The sequence below is a fragment of the Balaenoptera ricei genome, chromosome 14, assembly GCF_028023285.1.
Source record: "Balaenoptera ricei isolate mBalRic1 chromosome 14, mBalRic1.hap2, whole genome shotgun sequence".
NCBI lineage: Eukaryota > Metazoa > Chordata > Mammalia > Artiodactyla > Balaenopteridae > Balaenoptera > Balaenoptera ricei.
In genome coordinates, this window is record NC_082652.1 from 73,251,369 (window position 1) to 73,270,077 (window position 18,709).

The 18,709-nt window shown below is 36.8% G+C and overlaps 1 protein-coding gene across 1 annotated transcript in view; it reads left to right on the plus strand.

The window, feature by feature from the left end:
- Positions 1-18,709, plus strand: part of DCC (DCC netrin 1 receptor) — a 1,173,736-nt gene that overhangs the window by 1,031,771 nt on the left and 123,256 nt on the right. The window contains exons 22-23 of the mRNA XM_059893793.1: positions 4,553-4,691; positions 10,580-10,687. Coding sequence (XP_059749776.1) covers positions 4,553-4,691; positions 10,580-10,687 — 247 coding nt within the window. The remainder of the gene's footprint in view (positions 1-4,552; positions 4,692-10,579; positions 10,688-18,709) is intronic.

The window sequence follows — 18,709 nt, forward strand, 5'->3', positions numbered from 1 at the left end:
AATGTAGCTTTAGAGATAAGAGCCTAAAGCGGGAGCGGGGAGAGGGCGAATTGGATGAAGGCAGTCAAAAGGTACAAACTTCCGTTTATAAGAATAAGTAAGTACTAGGGATGTAATGTACAACATGATAAATACAATTAACACTGATGTATGTTATATATGAAAGTTGTTAAGAGGATAAATCCTAAGAGTTCTAATCACAAGGAAAAAAAATATTTTTTCTGTTTATTTAATTTTGTATCTATATGAAATGATGGGCATTCACTAAACTTATAGTTTAGTGGTAATCATTTTATGATGTATGTAAGTCAAATCATTATGTTGTGCACCTTAAACTTACACAGTTCTGTATGTCGATTATATCTCAATAAAACTGGAAGAAGAAAAAGAGCATAAATGTTACCCAACAACAAAGGAACCAGTAGTTCAACCCGGGCACTCCACAATCTTCATACTCCCCTTATATCCCTTCTCTTTACCACTCTACTGGGGTGGATTTCAGGGAGAATCTGGATCTCCCAATACTTTATCCAATGTTCTTTCCACTAATCTGCTGTCTTGCTTAATCCAGCCTCAAGCCAGTGGTGATTTGGGGGGATGAAAATATCCTTTGGAAATTTCTAACTCTAAAGAGCCCAGATTAAAGGAAAATCCCACCGATAATTTTGTAAGTCTGCCTCTTTTCTCCTGTAGCCATGCTGGATCTGCTTCTAGTTTCATTCAACCTTTAAGTAGCATAAAATTCACATTTCATAGTAAATCAGTTTTTAGTTGAAACCATTTAAAAAACAGTTTTCTTTGGTTCTGCCTCCCTGCTAGGTCAGGTACTAGGAGAAACTCTCCAGGCACGTCCAAATAGTATCATTGATATAAAATATACTCTAAGTATCCTATCTATCTCCTTACAGTATCAGATTTAAGACTCAGCAGAACTATAAGGATAACATTATCAGATAAGACAACTGATGAAACACATGAGAGCATTTTTTAAAAACTCTCTTTATATACAGATTACCCAGTTGTAAGTTTGCTTTTAAAAGACGACTTTAAAAATGTTATGCTCATGGTTGCTGTACTTTGTGGATACATTCATTTCACAGAGTGGCTGTGGGTACCTTGCCAGTACGTGAAATGTTCTGAAGGACAATGATTGTTCTCTGCAGAATGATTTGAGTTTCAAAATTTCTGGAGGCATTTTTTTTTCAGTTGAAGAGTCAATAGAACAGACACAGGATTATTGAGTCTCATAAAGCATGCCTACAGTGTGAGACCCAACCAAAAGCTATCCTCTGTAAGGAGAGGCTGTTTTCTCTTCTGGATTGAAGTATGAGAATTGAAAGAAATATTTTAACTGTTTCTCTCCCCATCATCTTCCCTGACCTAATAAGGCTTTCCATTACTAACGTTCGACCCCTCTTCTCACACATACACACTCTACACCCACACCCTGAGAAGCAGGGTTAGAGGAAAGAGTTAGGTAAGCTGGATAGCAAGGAAAAATGTAGAGCATATCTGGTCTACTAGAAAGACATACATTAAATTTAAATTTTACAGATAATAGTAATAGATTACTTTGGTTTTGCATTTTGAACTTTTCAAACCACTGTCATATCTATTACTTCATCTCCTTCCCCACTAAGCTTTAGAAGCTAGGCAGAGCAACACAAGGTAATGGGGGAAAAATACATACATGGAGTCAAATAAATGGGCTCTAGAGTTGGCTTTCCTGTGTCCTGTCATGTGACTTAACTTGTTTAATCTCCTTTTTTCTTATCTATGCGGTTGGGATATTGATATACTGTCAATATAAAAAGAATAAGTAAGATTCTGCATAGCTAAGTAGGCATGTAGAGATCTTTATGAAGACTTGGGTAGGTTGTATAACTTGACAAAATTCCTCATGAAACTAGAGCTGGAACTCAGATAAGCTGATGGCTTTATCCAGGCCTCTCCCCCCAGGAGTACCCTTCTACTTCAGTCCCACGTCAAGCCATAATCCAGACATTCATATTTTGATTGTCCAAAACTCTATATTGACCTTCCTTATCAAATGGAGAAATTTTCTATAATTTATTTTCTACTAAAGTGATTCATCATTTGATGTTTTATATGACTTTCCATTCAAAATACATTCATTGACTATTGACTAGTGCTTACCAGATACTAGCATGGATATTACAGGAGACAGAAAGTTGTGCAAGACTCAGTCTCAGCCTTCAAGATGTTTACAATTCAATGGAGAATTTATCAATATGCTGTAAATATATGTGTGTGTGTGTGTGTGTGTGTGTATACACCACACATATAGAATGCCCATATCTCACACTAGACAATGCATAAAAAATTGTAGCTAACATTTATTTAGTACTTACTCTGGGCCACATACTATGCTTTACTTGACTTATTTCACACTTTAAGTAGCACTGTAAGGTCATTGCTACAGTTATTTCCATTTTATAGATGAGGAAGCTGAGGCTCAGAGAGGTAGTGCCTAGGTATTCTGCCCCCCCTCACACACACACATACAGCCATGATTTTCCGAAGTATCAATACTTCTAGGCTAATGATTTATGTTGAATAGTAAGTTCTCATAAAGTTCCTAAGAAAACTCAGTGAATTAATGGCATTTATAGAATGCAAGTGTATCATTCAAGAATACAAACAAGGCATATAAGAATTTAAGAAATACAAAGGACAGTATTGCTTAGTTGCCTCCCAAATGCCAGTTGTGTCTATGCTCAAAGAGACTAGTTTTATCAAAGTGTGGTCTTCCCTCCTAGCTGAAATATTTCTCATTACCCCATTCCTCCCCTTATTTCCATTTCTAAGACTTAGAGGTATTCATGACAGGGAAGGAGGGAAAGATTCGAAGTTATATATCAGCCTATCAGATACGAGCTGCCCGTTTCGTGTTTTATTTGATGGGGTTCCATCTTAGTCTACCAAGTATTTTTACATTTATTTAGGGCACACATTTTTACAGCTATTTTTAAGAAGAGCTTCTGATAAATGTTTATGAGGTCATCACTTAAATAGGATGGATGGGCGCATCATCGAAATGTTATTAGAACCGTTAAATATTTATTTGATTTCATAATGAAATGTAGGATTTCCATAGCTATAATCTAAGAAGGATTCATAGTAGAATAAAAAAGATATACCACACTAGAATACCTAAGGGAGGAGATAGGTATGACATAGGTGGAGACAAAAAGTTTTCCTTGATTTTCCTAGACATAGATATATAACAAATGTAATAAATTTAAAAGTAAAAGTAAATATTTAACCTTGGAAGATGATCAAGATCTAAATAAAAAGCATAAATTGATATTTATAATAGGCATAAATAGTTTTTAAATTTGCCTGATGATATGGAAAATACCCATTAACCTGGGAGATTAACCTTTTTCTTCATTACAATTTTGATCTTTTTTTTTTTAGCATCTTTATTGAAGTATAATTGCTTTACAATGGTGTGTTAGTTTCTGCTTTATAACTAAGTGAATCAGTTATACATATACATATGTTCCCGTATCTCCTCCCTCTTGCGCCTCCCTCCCACCCTCCCTATCCCACCCCTCTAGGTGGTCACAAAGCACTGAGCTGATCTCCCTGTGCTATGCGGCGGCTTCCCACTAGCTATCTATTTTACATTTGTTAGTGTATATATGTCCATGAAACTCTCTCACCCTGTCACATCTTACCCCTCCCCCTCCCCATATCCTCAAGTCCATTCTTTAGTAGGTCTGGTCTTTATTCCCAAACAATTTTGATCTTTTGAGTAAGCAATAAAGACAGACAATTTACTTTCTACTAAAATATCCTTAACCTGTTGTTTAAAAGACAAAGAATGTGTTCAGAAAACCAAAAATATTATCACTAATGTAATCATTTAATATTTATCCAATTTATTGTTCTCTTCCTGATCATCTGCTCCAATGACCATACTTCAATGTATATTTAATGTGACCTGTGCACAAAGAAAGAAAAGCACACGACACAATATTGCTTTTGTCCATTTTCTTTATAACAGCTATACAGATTCTGGAATTACTAAAAGTTTGTATCATAAAGAGTTTTTTTAAAAATCATAAACAGTTGAGCTCTAAAAATTCATTTTATTACCAGTGGACAATAATCATAACCATCTATGTAAAATACATAAAACATTAGAGCCTCTGAAAAAAAGACTTTGATTATTAGAAATAAATTGAAGTCGAAGTCAGTGCAGATAACCTTAAAAATGGAACTGACAGGAGGAAGTGGAATTGGTCCTGTCTCTGTGGTTATTGCCTCACTTGGGAAAATTTATCAGCTATCTGGCCCTTTTAACAACATAACACCTGATTTTATTGATTAGGTTTTAGATGTACAATCAGCCAGTGTAAACTGGTACAGAAAGGAAATAAAGTCAGTGCTGTGTCCTAGGTCTTCCGCTGTTTGGAAATAAATTCCTTTTTTGTTGGCTTTTGATAGTCTTCTTATGTGCCTTGATTTACCAAGTTGATAGAGTTCATTTATTTTTCTCTTTTCTTATTTCCCACTTGTTTAGTCAGAAGACACAACATCTCTGAGTTACACAGCAACAGGCCTCAAACCAAACACAATGTATGAGTTCTCGGTCATGGTAACAAAAAACAGAAGGTCCAGCACATGGAGTATGACTGCACATGCCACCACATATGAAGCAGGTATGTGAAGAAAGACTGGCTTCGAAATTTCTACTCTTGATATTTGGTAGTGGTGTTTTCCAGGTACCAAGGAAGTTGGAACCTGTGTCCACCATGATGTCTAAATTATACCTTATTTTATATAAAATCATTCATAGCATTTTTATATCTAATATTATCCTCCCCACTCTAGATAAGAAGAAAATGAGTCCCCAGTGGATTAAGTGATCTGGTTTTAATCTGTACGTTAATTTAGGAGACCTGAATATAAATCTTCTTTTCAATACATTTAAGCAAAGGCATTTTACTCTGTCCAAAGCATGCGTGTCTTTGATCAACAGACATAGTAGGTATTTACTTTTTTGGAAAGAAATTAGATACAAAATGAAACATTGCATTACAACTGTAGTCTCATGGATGCTTACCCTAAATAACTTCAGCTGACAGTGGGAAGAAGTTTCTGGGGGGTCATGTTCACTGTTTGGAAATAAGACAACACAATGGAAAACTTTCATGCATTTTGCAATAGTTCAAGTCGAGAGTAAATGCAATTCACTGTAAATTTTACCAGTCACGTTTACTATGGGTCATAAATGTTGAGTTTATAACCTTAGCAGACATGCAGTGCACTTGGCATTTATAGTTCCCAGAAATACAACATCCGGAGAAAAAAGGGTTTAACTTACTTTTTGATTGCTTTCATGGCATTACATCATATGTGGGGATAAACTGTACCACATGTTTCCAAATTTTAAAAAATATGCCAGTAAAACTTTTATCTGGGTAAGCTGAATTTCTTTCTCCATTAGAATTTGCCCAATGGCATGGCAGTTCTAATTTTTATTTCAGGCTACTACCTTAACTCTAAATTCATTGTGAATATTTTTACAATTTGAGGGTACTTCTTTCTATAAGAAATTTTTTTTCTAGTTGTTTAATTTAATTTCAATACCTTCTTCTTCTATTTTACATGTTTATATATATTAAATCATTCTCCTAGAATTCTGCCCTGGATGTCAATGTTCTTAGCTTCTTAGGAAGAATAAGACAAGCTGAATGAGTTATGAACTATGGGGAGAATAAAGGCTCTGCTCTTTCTTGTTAACTTAAGAGGAGATGAAAAGAGTTAAATGAAAACCAGTAAGGCATTTGGTCTTCCCTGAGTGAAAGAGGAGTAGTAATTTCCTCATTCATTTTTCCCTGTCATAAACATAAATGCACACCAACGTCTGACTTGATAAATGCACCCTATTGATTTCTCCTCAACTGCCTAGCCTTGTAGGGATGTCAGGGGTGAGACCCATTGCTGACAAAAAGATACTAACTTTTAGAAATGTGGCTAGGAGGAAGAGTGATTGTCAAAACAGAAAATGACCTGGACAGAGGTGTAAATAGCATGTGGATAAGATCCCTGGGCGATGATGAGAAGCAAGAAGTAATTCACAAGTGTCTGCAGGTTTTATAACTGGGAGAAGGAAATGAAGTGAAATAACTCTAGCGTTTGCTTCTAATTCCATAATAACGCAAAGACTCTATGGGGCTGCGTTGTTATGCACTTGTGCTGAAATTACTCATAATAAAGGTAATGGCAGCTGACAGATTCTTGAAATGAAACACTTCATTCTGTCCAGGTGATGAATCCCTAATTTTACTCTAGTTAATTGAAATAAAATAAAAATAATTGGAAGGACAGCTGAAATAATGAAGTCTTGGAGAGGGGACAAGAAGCAGCAGTATTCCCAGGCTTTAGAGATGAGGAACTCTAGGACTCTCCCTTCAAGGTGTTACAGTCACAGTGGTTTGACCCATGTGTTTTCCTTTCTTGTATCAACATTCAGTTTCCCAGAAGAGAGAATCACACAGCTAAAGAGAGTGAGATGAAGGCCATGAAATTTCTATTTGATGTTGCTACCCAGCTCATGTGACACAGAGGAGAGCTTGTTCCCAAAGGAAAAATCCAAGTGTTCTCTCTAAATGAAGGAGGGAATGGGGTGTTGAGCGGTCTAAAAACAAATGCCCAATACGATTTCCAGGGCTGGAAATCTTCTAAATCTTGAATGTTACCATCCACTCATACACTTAACAAAGAAACTGAAGCATGGGAAAAATCCTTTGAGAAACAGACAAACCAGAGGGCAGTGCGGGTCCAGTTGTCTGAGATACCGATTACGGGTTTCCAATAAGGTTCACTTTAATTGTCAGGTCCTGAGATAGGTACTTGGTATAAAAGGTAAAGAGAATACAGCCTTTATCTTGGAGAGAATTATAATCTAATACATAAGACAAATATTTTAAAAATACAACCTTGAAGTAACATGAAAAATACAATCATAGAATTTTGGCCAAGTTGGAATCAGAGCACATAGATCCAAGTATAAATTCTGTCTGGAGAAGTCAGGGAAGATTTCACAAATGAAATAATGACGGAGCTGTGGCCTGGGTGGATCGTCAGGTATCCATTCCAGGGCCTTCCAAAGGAAGGAAGCAGCATGCACAAAAATACACAAGCAAGTATCAGAAAGATGTCTTAAAGAGATGCTTATGAATGGTTCAGAGTGACTGGAGCATAGTTTTCATGGACAGCATAGGGACACGAGAGTGTATAAGAAAATACAGTATAAATCCTGCAGGGCCTGGTATTTATTATTTATTGTTATTAATATCATTTAATTCAATGAGGACAGGTAAGAAGTTATAAAAGATTATTTCAGGAGAACCCACGAGATTGAAGAAGAGCAGACTGTAAGACCTCCTTCTGCTTGACTTAGAGGATCACTGAACTTGTTAGGGCCACTATAAATATCCAAATTTTTTTTAAAAATAAAAAAATAAGTAAATATGAGGGAATAGTATACAATTCATGTGATAATCCTAAACATCTAAGACATTGATTCCAATACCAGAATCTCTATTTACCAACAGTCACATGGCTTGAGGAAAAAGAAAAATTTGCTCAGCACCTGAAATAGATTAGTCATTAGGTTGTTTTGGGGTTTTTTTGTTTTGTTTTGTTTTTGAAAAATAACTAGCTCTTCAATGTATTATTTTGCTAAAGCTGGAGTCATTTTATATTTTTTGAATATCAACATAGAGTCAGTGAAGCAATCTAATCATCATCATCTGTTTGCTAAATAAGCATCAATTTTAATTTTAACACAGTTAAGAAAAAACAGACTATTCTGACTAGTTAGAAAGACAGATCTTTAATTACTTCCAAAATTGGAAATTTTCTTATTATGTTTGTTATAATATTCTAATTTGTGGCTATATATTACCTTCCTATCGGTGGCTTAGAAAATATCTTGAATGAGCTCTTTATAAAACTAACCCTTCTTTAAAGTAGCATTGCGTCTCTGGTATTTTGCTATTACAAATCTTTTTTGCAATAATGTCCTTTCTTTCTTTTCATTAAAATATATATATATATATATAACTGAAATACATGGTCATCCAAGGCAATGCTTCCTTCTTTATTTTTTAATTTATTTTTATTTATTTATTTATTTATTTTTGGCTGTGTTGGGTCTTCGTTTCTGCGCAAGGGCCTTCTCCAGTTGCCGCAAGCGGGGGCCACTCCTCATCGCGGTGCGCGGGCCTCTCACCGTCGCGGCCTCCCTTGTTGCGGAGCACAGGCTCCAGACGCGCAGGCTCAGTAGTTGTGGCTCACGGGCCCATTTGCTCCGCTGCATGTGGGATCCTCCCAGACCAGGGCTCAAACCCGTGTCCCCTGCATTGGCAGGCAGACTCTCAACCACTGCGCCACCAGGGAAGCCCTAAAATACATATTAAACTATGTTTAATATACAGTCTCTTTACTCAAGGATCTACTACACTAGACGTTTTCTTCTCCTCATCCTTCTCTTCCTTCTGCCTTTCCTTCTTCCTTCTCCTCCTCCCTCTTTAAAAAAAAAAGTTAAGTATATTAAGTATTTTATCAGGATATTAAAATTCGGTGAAACTTTGGTTAACCTGGTATCCTAGTGGCTTGGAGAATCAGGGCATTGGAAATCAAATGGTATGATAGATGGGAATGTTTGATGTCCCTCTATTCGGAATTCTCTTAGGAAGAGAAGCTGCAAATAGAGTGTTGATAATGCTCAGATTCTGCACTGTTACAGTCAACAGAAGAGCTGAAGAGAATTATAAGAGTGAAGAGGAATTCAAAATTAGCACCAAGTTTTATCTATTTGTAATATACAAATACACCTGTGCAGAGATCAGGAAATTCCTCCAGAACCCAAGCTTGGAACTTAAAGACATTCTGACATTGCATATGTCAAATTTGGGGTAATTGAAAAAGGCTATGTATAGTAGCCTTGGACATTGTGAGCTGCCTAGAAGGAAAACTGACTGCATTTCAAAGCATAGCGAGTGAGAAAGCAGGTCAAAGGAAACCTGAAAGATACTGGACGAGCTTGGCCAGTTTGCTGCCGCCTTTGAAGTATATTTAAATTTTTGTTGAGCACAATTTAGGGGAAGAAAAGTCCTTTTATCCTTCCAGGTTCTTGGTTGAGCCCCCCTGTAATAAGAAACAGATTAACAGGAGAAAAACAAACAGAAGTTTGATAATAAGTATACCTCTTGTATATATGAGAGATACCCAGGAAAACAGTAATTCCCTAAAATGGCCACCACTTTCAATACCATCTCCAGCTAAAGACAAAAGGTGTTGGAGGGTGGGAAGCCAGTAATGGGAAGTTTTCAGGCAAATCACAATAAACAAGGGCATGGTTGTTATGTACATTTAAGTCTCTGCCTCCTTGTAATCCTCCTCTTCCTGGCACAAAGAGGGAGATACCCTTATAAACGTATAAATTTCCCTTTTATGAAAGAGTAACTTCTACTCGGTTTTCAGAACTTTTCCTCTGTCTGTTGTTTCTTAAAAATAATCAGCTTAATTCTTATGCCAAAGAGGCATATTTGGGGGTGACAAATTCTGTTTCCCTCAAACAACATGTGTGAAAAGTAGCTCTAAGCAAGACAGCATTTCTTGCCATCTTTACTTCCTACCAGGTTGATACTAAGACCCTCATAGATTCTATTTCCTCTGTTTTCAAATATTTCTTTGCCTTCTTGTTGGGAGATACCTAGTATGTTACCTAAGCAAGATGTTGTGACCTGCATGTAAATTCTTTCTTTATTTTTTTTGGTCTTTTTTTTTTTTTTAACATGTATTTATTTATTTATTTATTTATCGCTGTGTTGGGTCTTCATTTCTGTGCGAGGGCTTTCTCTAGTTGTGGCAAGTGGGGGCCACTCTTCATCGCGGTGCGCGGGCCTCTCATTATCGCGGCCTCTCTTGTTGCGGAGCACAGGCTCCAGACCCGCAGGCTCAGTAATTGTGGCTCACGGGCCTAGTTGCTCCACGGCATGTGGAATCTTCCCAGACCAGGGCTCGAACCCGTGACCCCTGCATTAGCAGGCAGATTCTCAACCACTATGCCACCAGGGAAGCCCTTTTTGTCTTTTAAGGAAAAATAAAATTAGGTGAATTTTCATTTATATATAAATCCTACAGTTGTAACAGAATTTTGTCTCTTGGAGACATGTAGCCATCAATCTCACTAAGTTTGTGTCCATTTTTTTTTGTTCTTATAATGGTTCTTACATTTTTAGTGCATCGCTCACTTGAAAATACCAGTTATACTTTTCTCTACATTCACACATATTCTGTTCTCCTCTCTATATTCACACCTTTGAATGTCAGTTAACTTCCATGGAAAAACATTAATTTCTGTATCTTTGTTTGCTTGTTTAATTCAAATACCTAAAATAAATTGTACATGGTAAAATAAGCATGATATACTGTGTGATAGATTCTGAGTGTCAACATCATGATTAGAAGTCCCATAAATGTCTGTTTTCTTTCACATCCAATGACAAGACCATGTTTCTGTTTCATCTCACAGCCCCGACCTCTGCTCCCAAGGATTTGACAGTCATTACTAGAGAAGGGAAGCCTCGCACTGTCATTGTGAGCTGGCAGCCTCCCTTGGAAGCCAATGGAAAAATTACCGGTAGGCACCTCAGCTTTATTTCCTGTGCTGCTCCGCTTGTCCTGTGATTGCTTACCTCCTGTGCACTGCTCATGCCTTTTATGTATTAGTTTTCTGTCCCAGCATCTCAGTTGACTCCTGACCCTTTCTGATTGTCTCTTCTTGCCCCCTCTGACCTTGGAATTCTTCTAATGGAGCCTACAAATACACACACAAACACATTTCATTTGTGTTGCTTCCTGAAAGATGTGCATTCCACTTAGTATAGACCTTTTGCTTTTGATTCTGTGCAGCGTTAGGATAACCTTATAATGGAATGCCTCTGAGCCTAAATGACTAAAAAGAAGCCAGTTGTTTGGCAGTTATAAAATACAAAAGACGCTTAATGTCTGTGTATTTTTATAGGCAACATAGGAAGGAGGTTTGTCTGAGGGTTTTTAGTTTCTCACTTAGCTTTTAGCTTCTTACTTAAATCATAAGGTTCAGAAAACACTTGATATTGACTGACGGAAATTGAACTTAATGAATATTTCACAGTGAAAGATTTTATTTTGCCAAATATTTCTGATAACATTGATGCCTAATTAAAGCATCCATTAGAAGCCTGTAATGTTAATTTAGTATGAAAAATATAATGGAGTTCTATCAGAGATTTTGCATTTAAATGATCACTTTAGGCTTTTAATAGATGTCTCCATAGCATATAATTATTATGAAGAATATTGTATAACTAAAAATGAGCACATTATAGTCTAATTAACTTGAACCATTGGGTTAGGCGCATGTAAGAGTCACTCCTGTTTCTTCTTTTTCTTGCATACCAGAAGTGGATAGCATTATTATAAATTAACAAAGCAATTCAGTCATTCTGTGATACAGAGATAAGCTTGGAAATAACAGTTCAGATGGCACACTTACTTTATGTGAGTTACTTTTTGAATTTTACAGAATGAAAGGATAATGTGAAAATTCCAAATGTGGTTTAAATTTAAGTTGAAGACTTGTTTTCTCTAGTAAATTGCTCTTACTACAATAACAAACAGAATTTCCATTTGAGCTGAACAAATATGGAAAAAGAAGAGAGACATAAAATCTCTCCCAAATCTTATATACTCAGTTGTCACTCTGCCAGGCTTTTTAAAACTGAGGGTGGCTCATTATAATTTTTTCTTCCCCTTAGTGTTATGATCTATTATCATTGGTTCTGTTTCAGTACTTTTGTAGATTTTGATTTGTTTACATGATGGCTTTTCTTATGTTATAAACATATTTATAAGCATATGGTAAATCAACAGATAATAAGTTTAAGAAGAAAAAAACAGAATAGAAATTGTCTAAATAAAAACAAGTTCTGATAGAAACAAATATATTTTGGGGTAAAGGATAAAATAAGTCATATACTACCCAATTTTCCACTTTATTTAAATAAATTTCATCACATGGTCTATGTGAACAATAGAATGTGTTTTCTTTTTTTTTAATTTTTTAATTTAATTTTATTTATTTTTTTATACAGCAGGTTTTTATTAGTCATGCATTTTATACACATCAGTGTATACATGTCAATCCCAATCTCCCAGTTCATCACACCACCACCCGCACCCCCGCTGCTTTCCCCCCTTGGTGTCCATACGTTTGTTCTCTACATCAGTGTCTCTATTTATGCCCTGCAAACCAGTTCATCTGTACCATTTTTCTAGGTTCCACATATATGCGTTAATATGCGATATATGTTTTTCTCTTTCTGACTTACTTCACTCTGTATGACAGTCTCTAGTTCCATCCACATCTCAACAAATGACCCAATTTAGTTCCTTTTTATGGCTGAGTAATATTCCATTCTATATATGTACCACATCTTCTTTATCCATTCATCTGTCGATGGGCATTTAGGTTGCTTCCATAACCTGGCTATTGTAAAGAGTGCTGCAATGAACATTGGGGTGCTTGTGTCTTTTTGAATTACGGTTTTCTCTGGGTATATGCCCAGTAGTGGGATTGCTGGATTATATGGTAATTCGATTTTTAGCTTTATAAGGAACTTCCATACTGTTCTCCATAGTGGCTGTATCAATTAACATTCCCACCAACAGTGCAAGAGGGTTCCCTTTTCTCCACACCCTCTCCAGCATTTGTTGTTTGTAGATTTTCTGATGATGCCCATTCTAACTGGTGTGAGGTGATACCTCATTGTAGTTTTGATTTGCATTTCTCTAATAATTAGTGATGTTGAGCAGCTTTTCATTTGTTTCTTGGCCATCTGTATGTCTTCTTTGGAGAAATGTCTATTTAGGTCTTCTGCCCATTTTTGGATTGGGTTGTTTGTTTCTTTAATATTGAGCTGCATGAGCTGTTTATATATTTTGGAGATTAATCCTTTGCGTGTTGATTCATTTGCAAGTATATTCTCCCATTCTGAAGGTTGTCTTTTCATCTTGTTTTTGGTTTCCTTTGCTGTGCAAAAGCTTTCAAGCTTCATTAGGTCCCATTTGTTTATTTTTGTTTTTATTTCCATTACTCTAGGAGGTGGATCAAAAAATATCTTGCAGTGATTTATGTCAAAGAGTGTTCTTCCTATGTTTTCCTCTAAGAGTTTTATAGTGTCCAGTCTTACATTTAGGTCTCTAATCTATATTGAGTTTATTTTTGTGTATGGTGTTCGGGAGTGTTCTAATTTCATTCTTTTACATGTAGCTGTCCAGTTTTCCCAGCACCACTTATTGAAGAGACTGTCTTTTCTCCATTGTATATCCTTGCCTCCTTTGTCATAGATTAGTTGACCATACGTGCGTGGGTTTATCTCTGGGCTTTCTATCTTGTTCCATTGATCTCTGTTTCTGTTTTTGTGCCAGTACCATATTGTCTTGATTACTGTAGCTTTGTACTATAGTCTGAAGTCAGGGAGTCTGATTCCTCCAGCTCCGTTTTTTTCCCTCAAGACTGCTTTGGCTATTCAGGGTCTTTTGTGTCTCCATACAAATTTTAAGGTTTTTTCTTCTAGTTCTGTAAAAAATGCCATTGGTAATTTGATAGGGATTGCATTGAATCTGTAGATTGCTTTGGGTAATATAGTCATTTTTACCATATTGATTCTTCCAATCCAAGAACATGGTATATCGCTCCATCTGTTGGTATCATCTTTAATTTCTTTCATCAGTGTCATATAGTTTTCTGCATACAGGAATTTTGTCTCCCTAGTTAGGTTTATTCCTAGGTATTTTATTCTTTTGTTGCAATGGTAAATGGGAGTGTTTCCTTAATTTCTCTTTCAGATTTTTCATCATTAGTGTATAGGAATGCAAGAAATTTCTGTGTATTAATTTTGTATCCTGCAACTTTACCAAATTCATTGATTAGCTCTAGTAGTTTTCTGGTGGCATCTTTAGGATTCTCTATGTATAGTATCATGTCATCTGCAAACAGTGACAGTATTACTTCTTCTTTTCCAATTTGTATTCCTTTTATTTCTTCTTCTTCTCTGATTGCCGTGGCTAGGACTTCCAAAACTATGTTGAATAATAGTGGTGAGAGTAGACATCCTTGTCTTGTTCCTGATCTTAGAGGAAATGCTTTCAGTTTGTCACCATTGAGAATGATGTTTGCTGTGCGTTTGTCGTATATGGCCTTTATTATGTTGAGGTAGTTTCCCTCTATGCCCACTTTCTGGAGAGTTTTTATCATAAATGGGTGTTGAATTTTGTCGAAAGCTTTCTCTGCATCTTTTGAGATGACCGTATGGTTTTTCTCCTTCAATTTGTTAATATGGTGTATCACATTAATTAATTTGCGTATATTGAAGAATCCTTGCATCCCTGGGATAAATCCCACTCGATCATGTTGTATGATCCTTTTAATGTGTTGTTGGATTCTGTTTGCTAGCATTTTGTTGAGGATTTTTGCATCTATATTCATCAGTGATATTGGTCTGTAATTTTCTTTTTTTGTAGTATATTTGTCTGGTTTTGGTATCAGGGTGATGGAGGCCTCATAGAATGAGTTTGGGAGTGCTCCTTCCTCTGCAATTTTTTGAAAGAGTTTGAGAAGGATGGGTGTTAGCTCTTCTCTAAATGTTTGATAGAATTCACCTGTGAAACCATCTGGTCCTGGACTTTTGTTTTTTGGAAGATTTTTAATCATAGTTTCAATTTCATTACTTGTGATTGGTCTGTTCATATTTTCTATTTCTTCCTGCTTCAGTCTTGGAAGGTTATACCTTTCTAAGAATTTGTCAATTTCTTCCAGGTTGTCCATTTTATTGGCATACAGTTGCTTGCAGTAGTCTCTTAGGATGCTTTGTATTTCTGCAGTGTCTGTTGTAACTTCTCCTTTTTCATTTCTACTTTTATTGATTTGAGTCTTCTCCCTCTTTTTCTTGAGCAGTCTGCCTAATGGTTTATCAATTTTTTTTATCTTCTCAAAGAACCAACTTTTACTTTTATTGACCTTTGTTATTGTTTTCTTTGTTTCTGTTTTGTTTATTTCTGCTCTGATCTTTATGATGTCTTTTCTTCTGCTAACTTTGGGTGTTGTTTGTTCTTCTTTCTCTAGTTCCTTTAGGTGTAAGGTTAGATAGTTTATTTGAGATTTTTATTGTTTCTTGAGGTAGGCTTGTATAGCTATAAACTTCCCTCTTAGAACTGCTTTTGCTGCATCCCATAGGTTTTGGATCGTCGTGTTTTCATTGTCATTTGTCTCTAGGTATTTTTTGATTTCCTCTTTGATTTCTTCAGTGATATCTTGGTTATTTAGTAACGTATTGTTTAGCCTCCATGTGTTTGTGTTTTTTCCGGTTTTTTCCCTGTAATTGATTTCTAATCTCATAACATTGTGGTCAGAAAAGATGCTTGATATGATTTCAATTTTCTTAAATTTACTGAGGCTTGATTTGTGACCCAAGATGTGATCTATCCTGTAGAATGTTCCATGCACACTTGAGAAGAAAGTGTAATCTGCTGTTTTTGGATGGAATGTCCTACACATATCAATTAAATCTATCTGGTCTATTGTGTCATTTAAAGCTTCTGTTTTCGTATTTATTTTCATTTTGGATGATCTGTCCATTGGTGTAAGTGAGGTGTTAAAGTCCCCCACTATGATTGTGTTACTGTCAATTTCCTCTTTTATAGCTGTTAGCAGTTGCCTTATGTATTGAGGTGCTCCTATGTTGGGTGCATATATATTTATAATTGTTATATCTTCTTCTTGGATTGATCCCTTGATCATTATGTAGTGTCCTTTCTTGTCTCTTGTAACATTCTTTATTTTAAAGTCTAGTTTATCTGATATGAGTATTGCTACTCCAGCTTTCTTTTGATTTCCATTTGCATGGAATATCTTTTTCCTTCCCCTCACTTTCAGTCTGTATGTGTCCCTAGGTATGAAGTGGGTCTCTTGTAGACAGCATATATATGGGTCTTGTTTTTGTATCCATTCAGCAAGCCTGTGTCTTTTGGTTGGAGCATTTAATCCATTCACGTTTAAGGTAATTATCGATATGTATGTTCCTATGACCATTTTCTTAATTGTTTTGGGTTTGGTTTTGTAGGTCCTTTTCTTCTCTTGTGTTTCCCACTTAGAAATGTTCCTTTAGCATTTGTTGTAGAGCCTGTTTGGTGGTGCTGAATTCTCTTAGCTTTTGTTGTCTGTAAAGCTTTTGATTTCTCCATTGAATCTGAATGAAATCCTTGCCCGGTAGATTAATATTGGTTGTAGGTTTTTCCCTTTCATCACTTTAAGTATATCATGCCACTCCCTTCTGCCTTGGAGAGTTTCTGCTGAGAAATCAGCTGTTAACCTTATGGGAGTTCCCTTGTATATTATTTGTCACTTTTCCCTTGGTGCTTTCAATAATTTTTCTTTGTCTTTAATTTTTGCCAGTTTGATTACTATGTGTCTCAGCTTGTTTCTCCTTGGGTTTATCCTGTATAGGACTCTCTGCATTTCCTGGACTTGGGTGGCTATTTCCTTTCCCATGTTAAGGAAGTTTTCGACTATAATCTCTTCAAATATTTTCTCGGGTCCTTTCTCTCTCTCTTCTCCTTCTGCGACCCCTATAATGTGAATGTTGTTGCGTTTAATGTTGTCCCAGATGTATCTTAGGCTGTCTTCGTTTCTTTTCATTCTTTTTTCTTTATTCTGTTCCGCAGCAGTGAATTCCACCATTCTGTCTTCCAGGTCACGTATCCGTTCTTCTGCCTCAGTTATTGTGCTATTGATTCCTTCTAGTGTAGTTTTCATTTCAGTTATTGTATTGTTCATCTCTGTTTGTTTGTTCTTTAATTCTTCTAGGTCTTTGTTAAACATTTCTTCCATCTTCTCGATCTTTGCCTCCATTCTTTTTCCGAGGTCCTGGATCATCTTCACTATCATTATTCTGAATTCTTTTTCTGGAAGGTTGCCTATCTCCACTTCATTTAGTTGTTTTTCTGGGGTTTTATCTTGTTTCTTCATCTGGTATATAGCCCTCTGCCTTTTCATCTTGTCTATCTTTCTGTGAATGTGGTTTTTGTTCCCCAGGCTGCAGGATTGTCGTTCTTCTTGCTTCTGCTGTCTGCCCTCTGGTGGATGAGGCTATTTAAGAGGCTTGTGCAGGTTTCCTGATGGGAAGGACTGTTGGTGGGTAGAGCTGACTGTTGTTCTGGTGGGCAGAACTCAGTAAAACTATAATCTGCTTGACTGCTGATGGGTAGGGCTGGGTTCCCTCCTTGTTGGTTGTTTCTCCTGAGGCAACCCAACACTGGAGCCTACCTGGGCTCTTTGGTGGGGCTAATAGCAGACCTGGGAGAGCTAACGCCAAGGAATACTTCCCAGAACTTCTGCTACCAGTTTCCTTGACCCCACGGTGAGCCACAGACACCATCCTCCTCTGCAGGAGAACCTCCAACACTGAACCAGGTCTGGTTCAGTCTCCTGGTTCAGGTCTGGGTCACTGCTCCTTCCCCTGGGTCCCGATGCACACACTACTTTGTGTGTGCCTTCCAAGAGTGGAGTCTCTGTTTCTCCCAGTCCTGTCGAAGTCTTGCAGTCAAATCCCACTAGCCTTCAACGTCTGTTTCTGTAGGAATTCCTCCTCCCCTTGCCGGACCCTCAGGTTGGGAAGCCTGCCGTGGGGCTCAGAACCTTCACTCCAGTGGGTGGACTTCTGTGGTATAAGTGTTCTCCAGTCTTTGACTCACCCACCCAGCAGTTATGGGATTTGATTTTACTGTGATTGTGCCCCTCCTACCATCTCATTGTAGCTTCCCCTTTGTCTTTGGATGTTGGGTATCTTTTTTGGTGTGTTCCAATGTCTTCCTGTCGAGGATTGTCCAGCAGCTAGTTGTGATTCTGGTGTTCTCACAAGAGGGAGTGAGAGCACGTCCTTCTACTCTGCCGTCTTAGTTCAGGGCCCCAGAATGTGTTTTCAACTCTGAAAAAAAAGCTTAATTGTGCTTTTCAGTTGGAAAAAGTAGAAGTCTCTCCCATATTAAGAAATGCCAATTAATATGAGCAATAAAATTCTGTCTGCCAATGTCACAGTGCATGTATAAGAAATCGTGTCCACACATTTTATTTAGAGGTGTATGTTCAATAGTTCTCAATACTAAAAATCCATTCTTGTACAATGGCATAGTAAAAGTTTGGGCTGAAATACTTTTCACCTTTAAAGACTGCTTCATTTATTAAAACCAATTTGTGTTTATCATGTTGAGATATTTTGACTCAATTCCACAGGGAGCAAACACTAAAAACCCTTGAAACAACTTTAAACAACACTTAAAACAACTTCTGTTCTATGCATATTTTGATTCTTTCATTCAAATCACTTCAAAAAGTAGGATGATAAAATATTCAAAATATCAGACTGTTAGGCTGAGGGCCCAGATTTTCCACACTCAGTTTCTTGTGAAAGGACAAAGGAAGATGTGAGTTCTTTTCCAGTGTGTCAGAGCACACGTGTGCCTATGTGGAGGGATGTACTCCCATCTTACGTTTGTATTTCTTTGTTTTCCTAAATCCCTGTATGTGCACAGCAGGTGAGCAGGGTGGTTATGAACCCAAGCT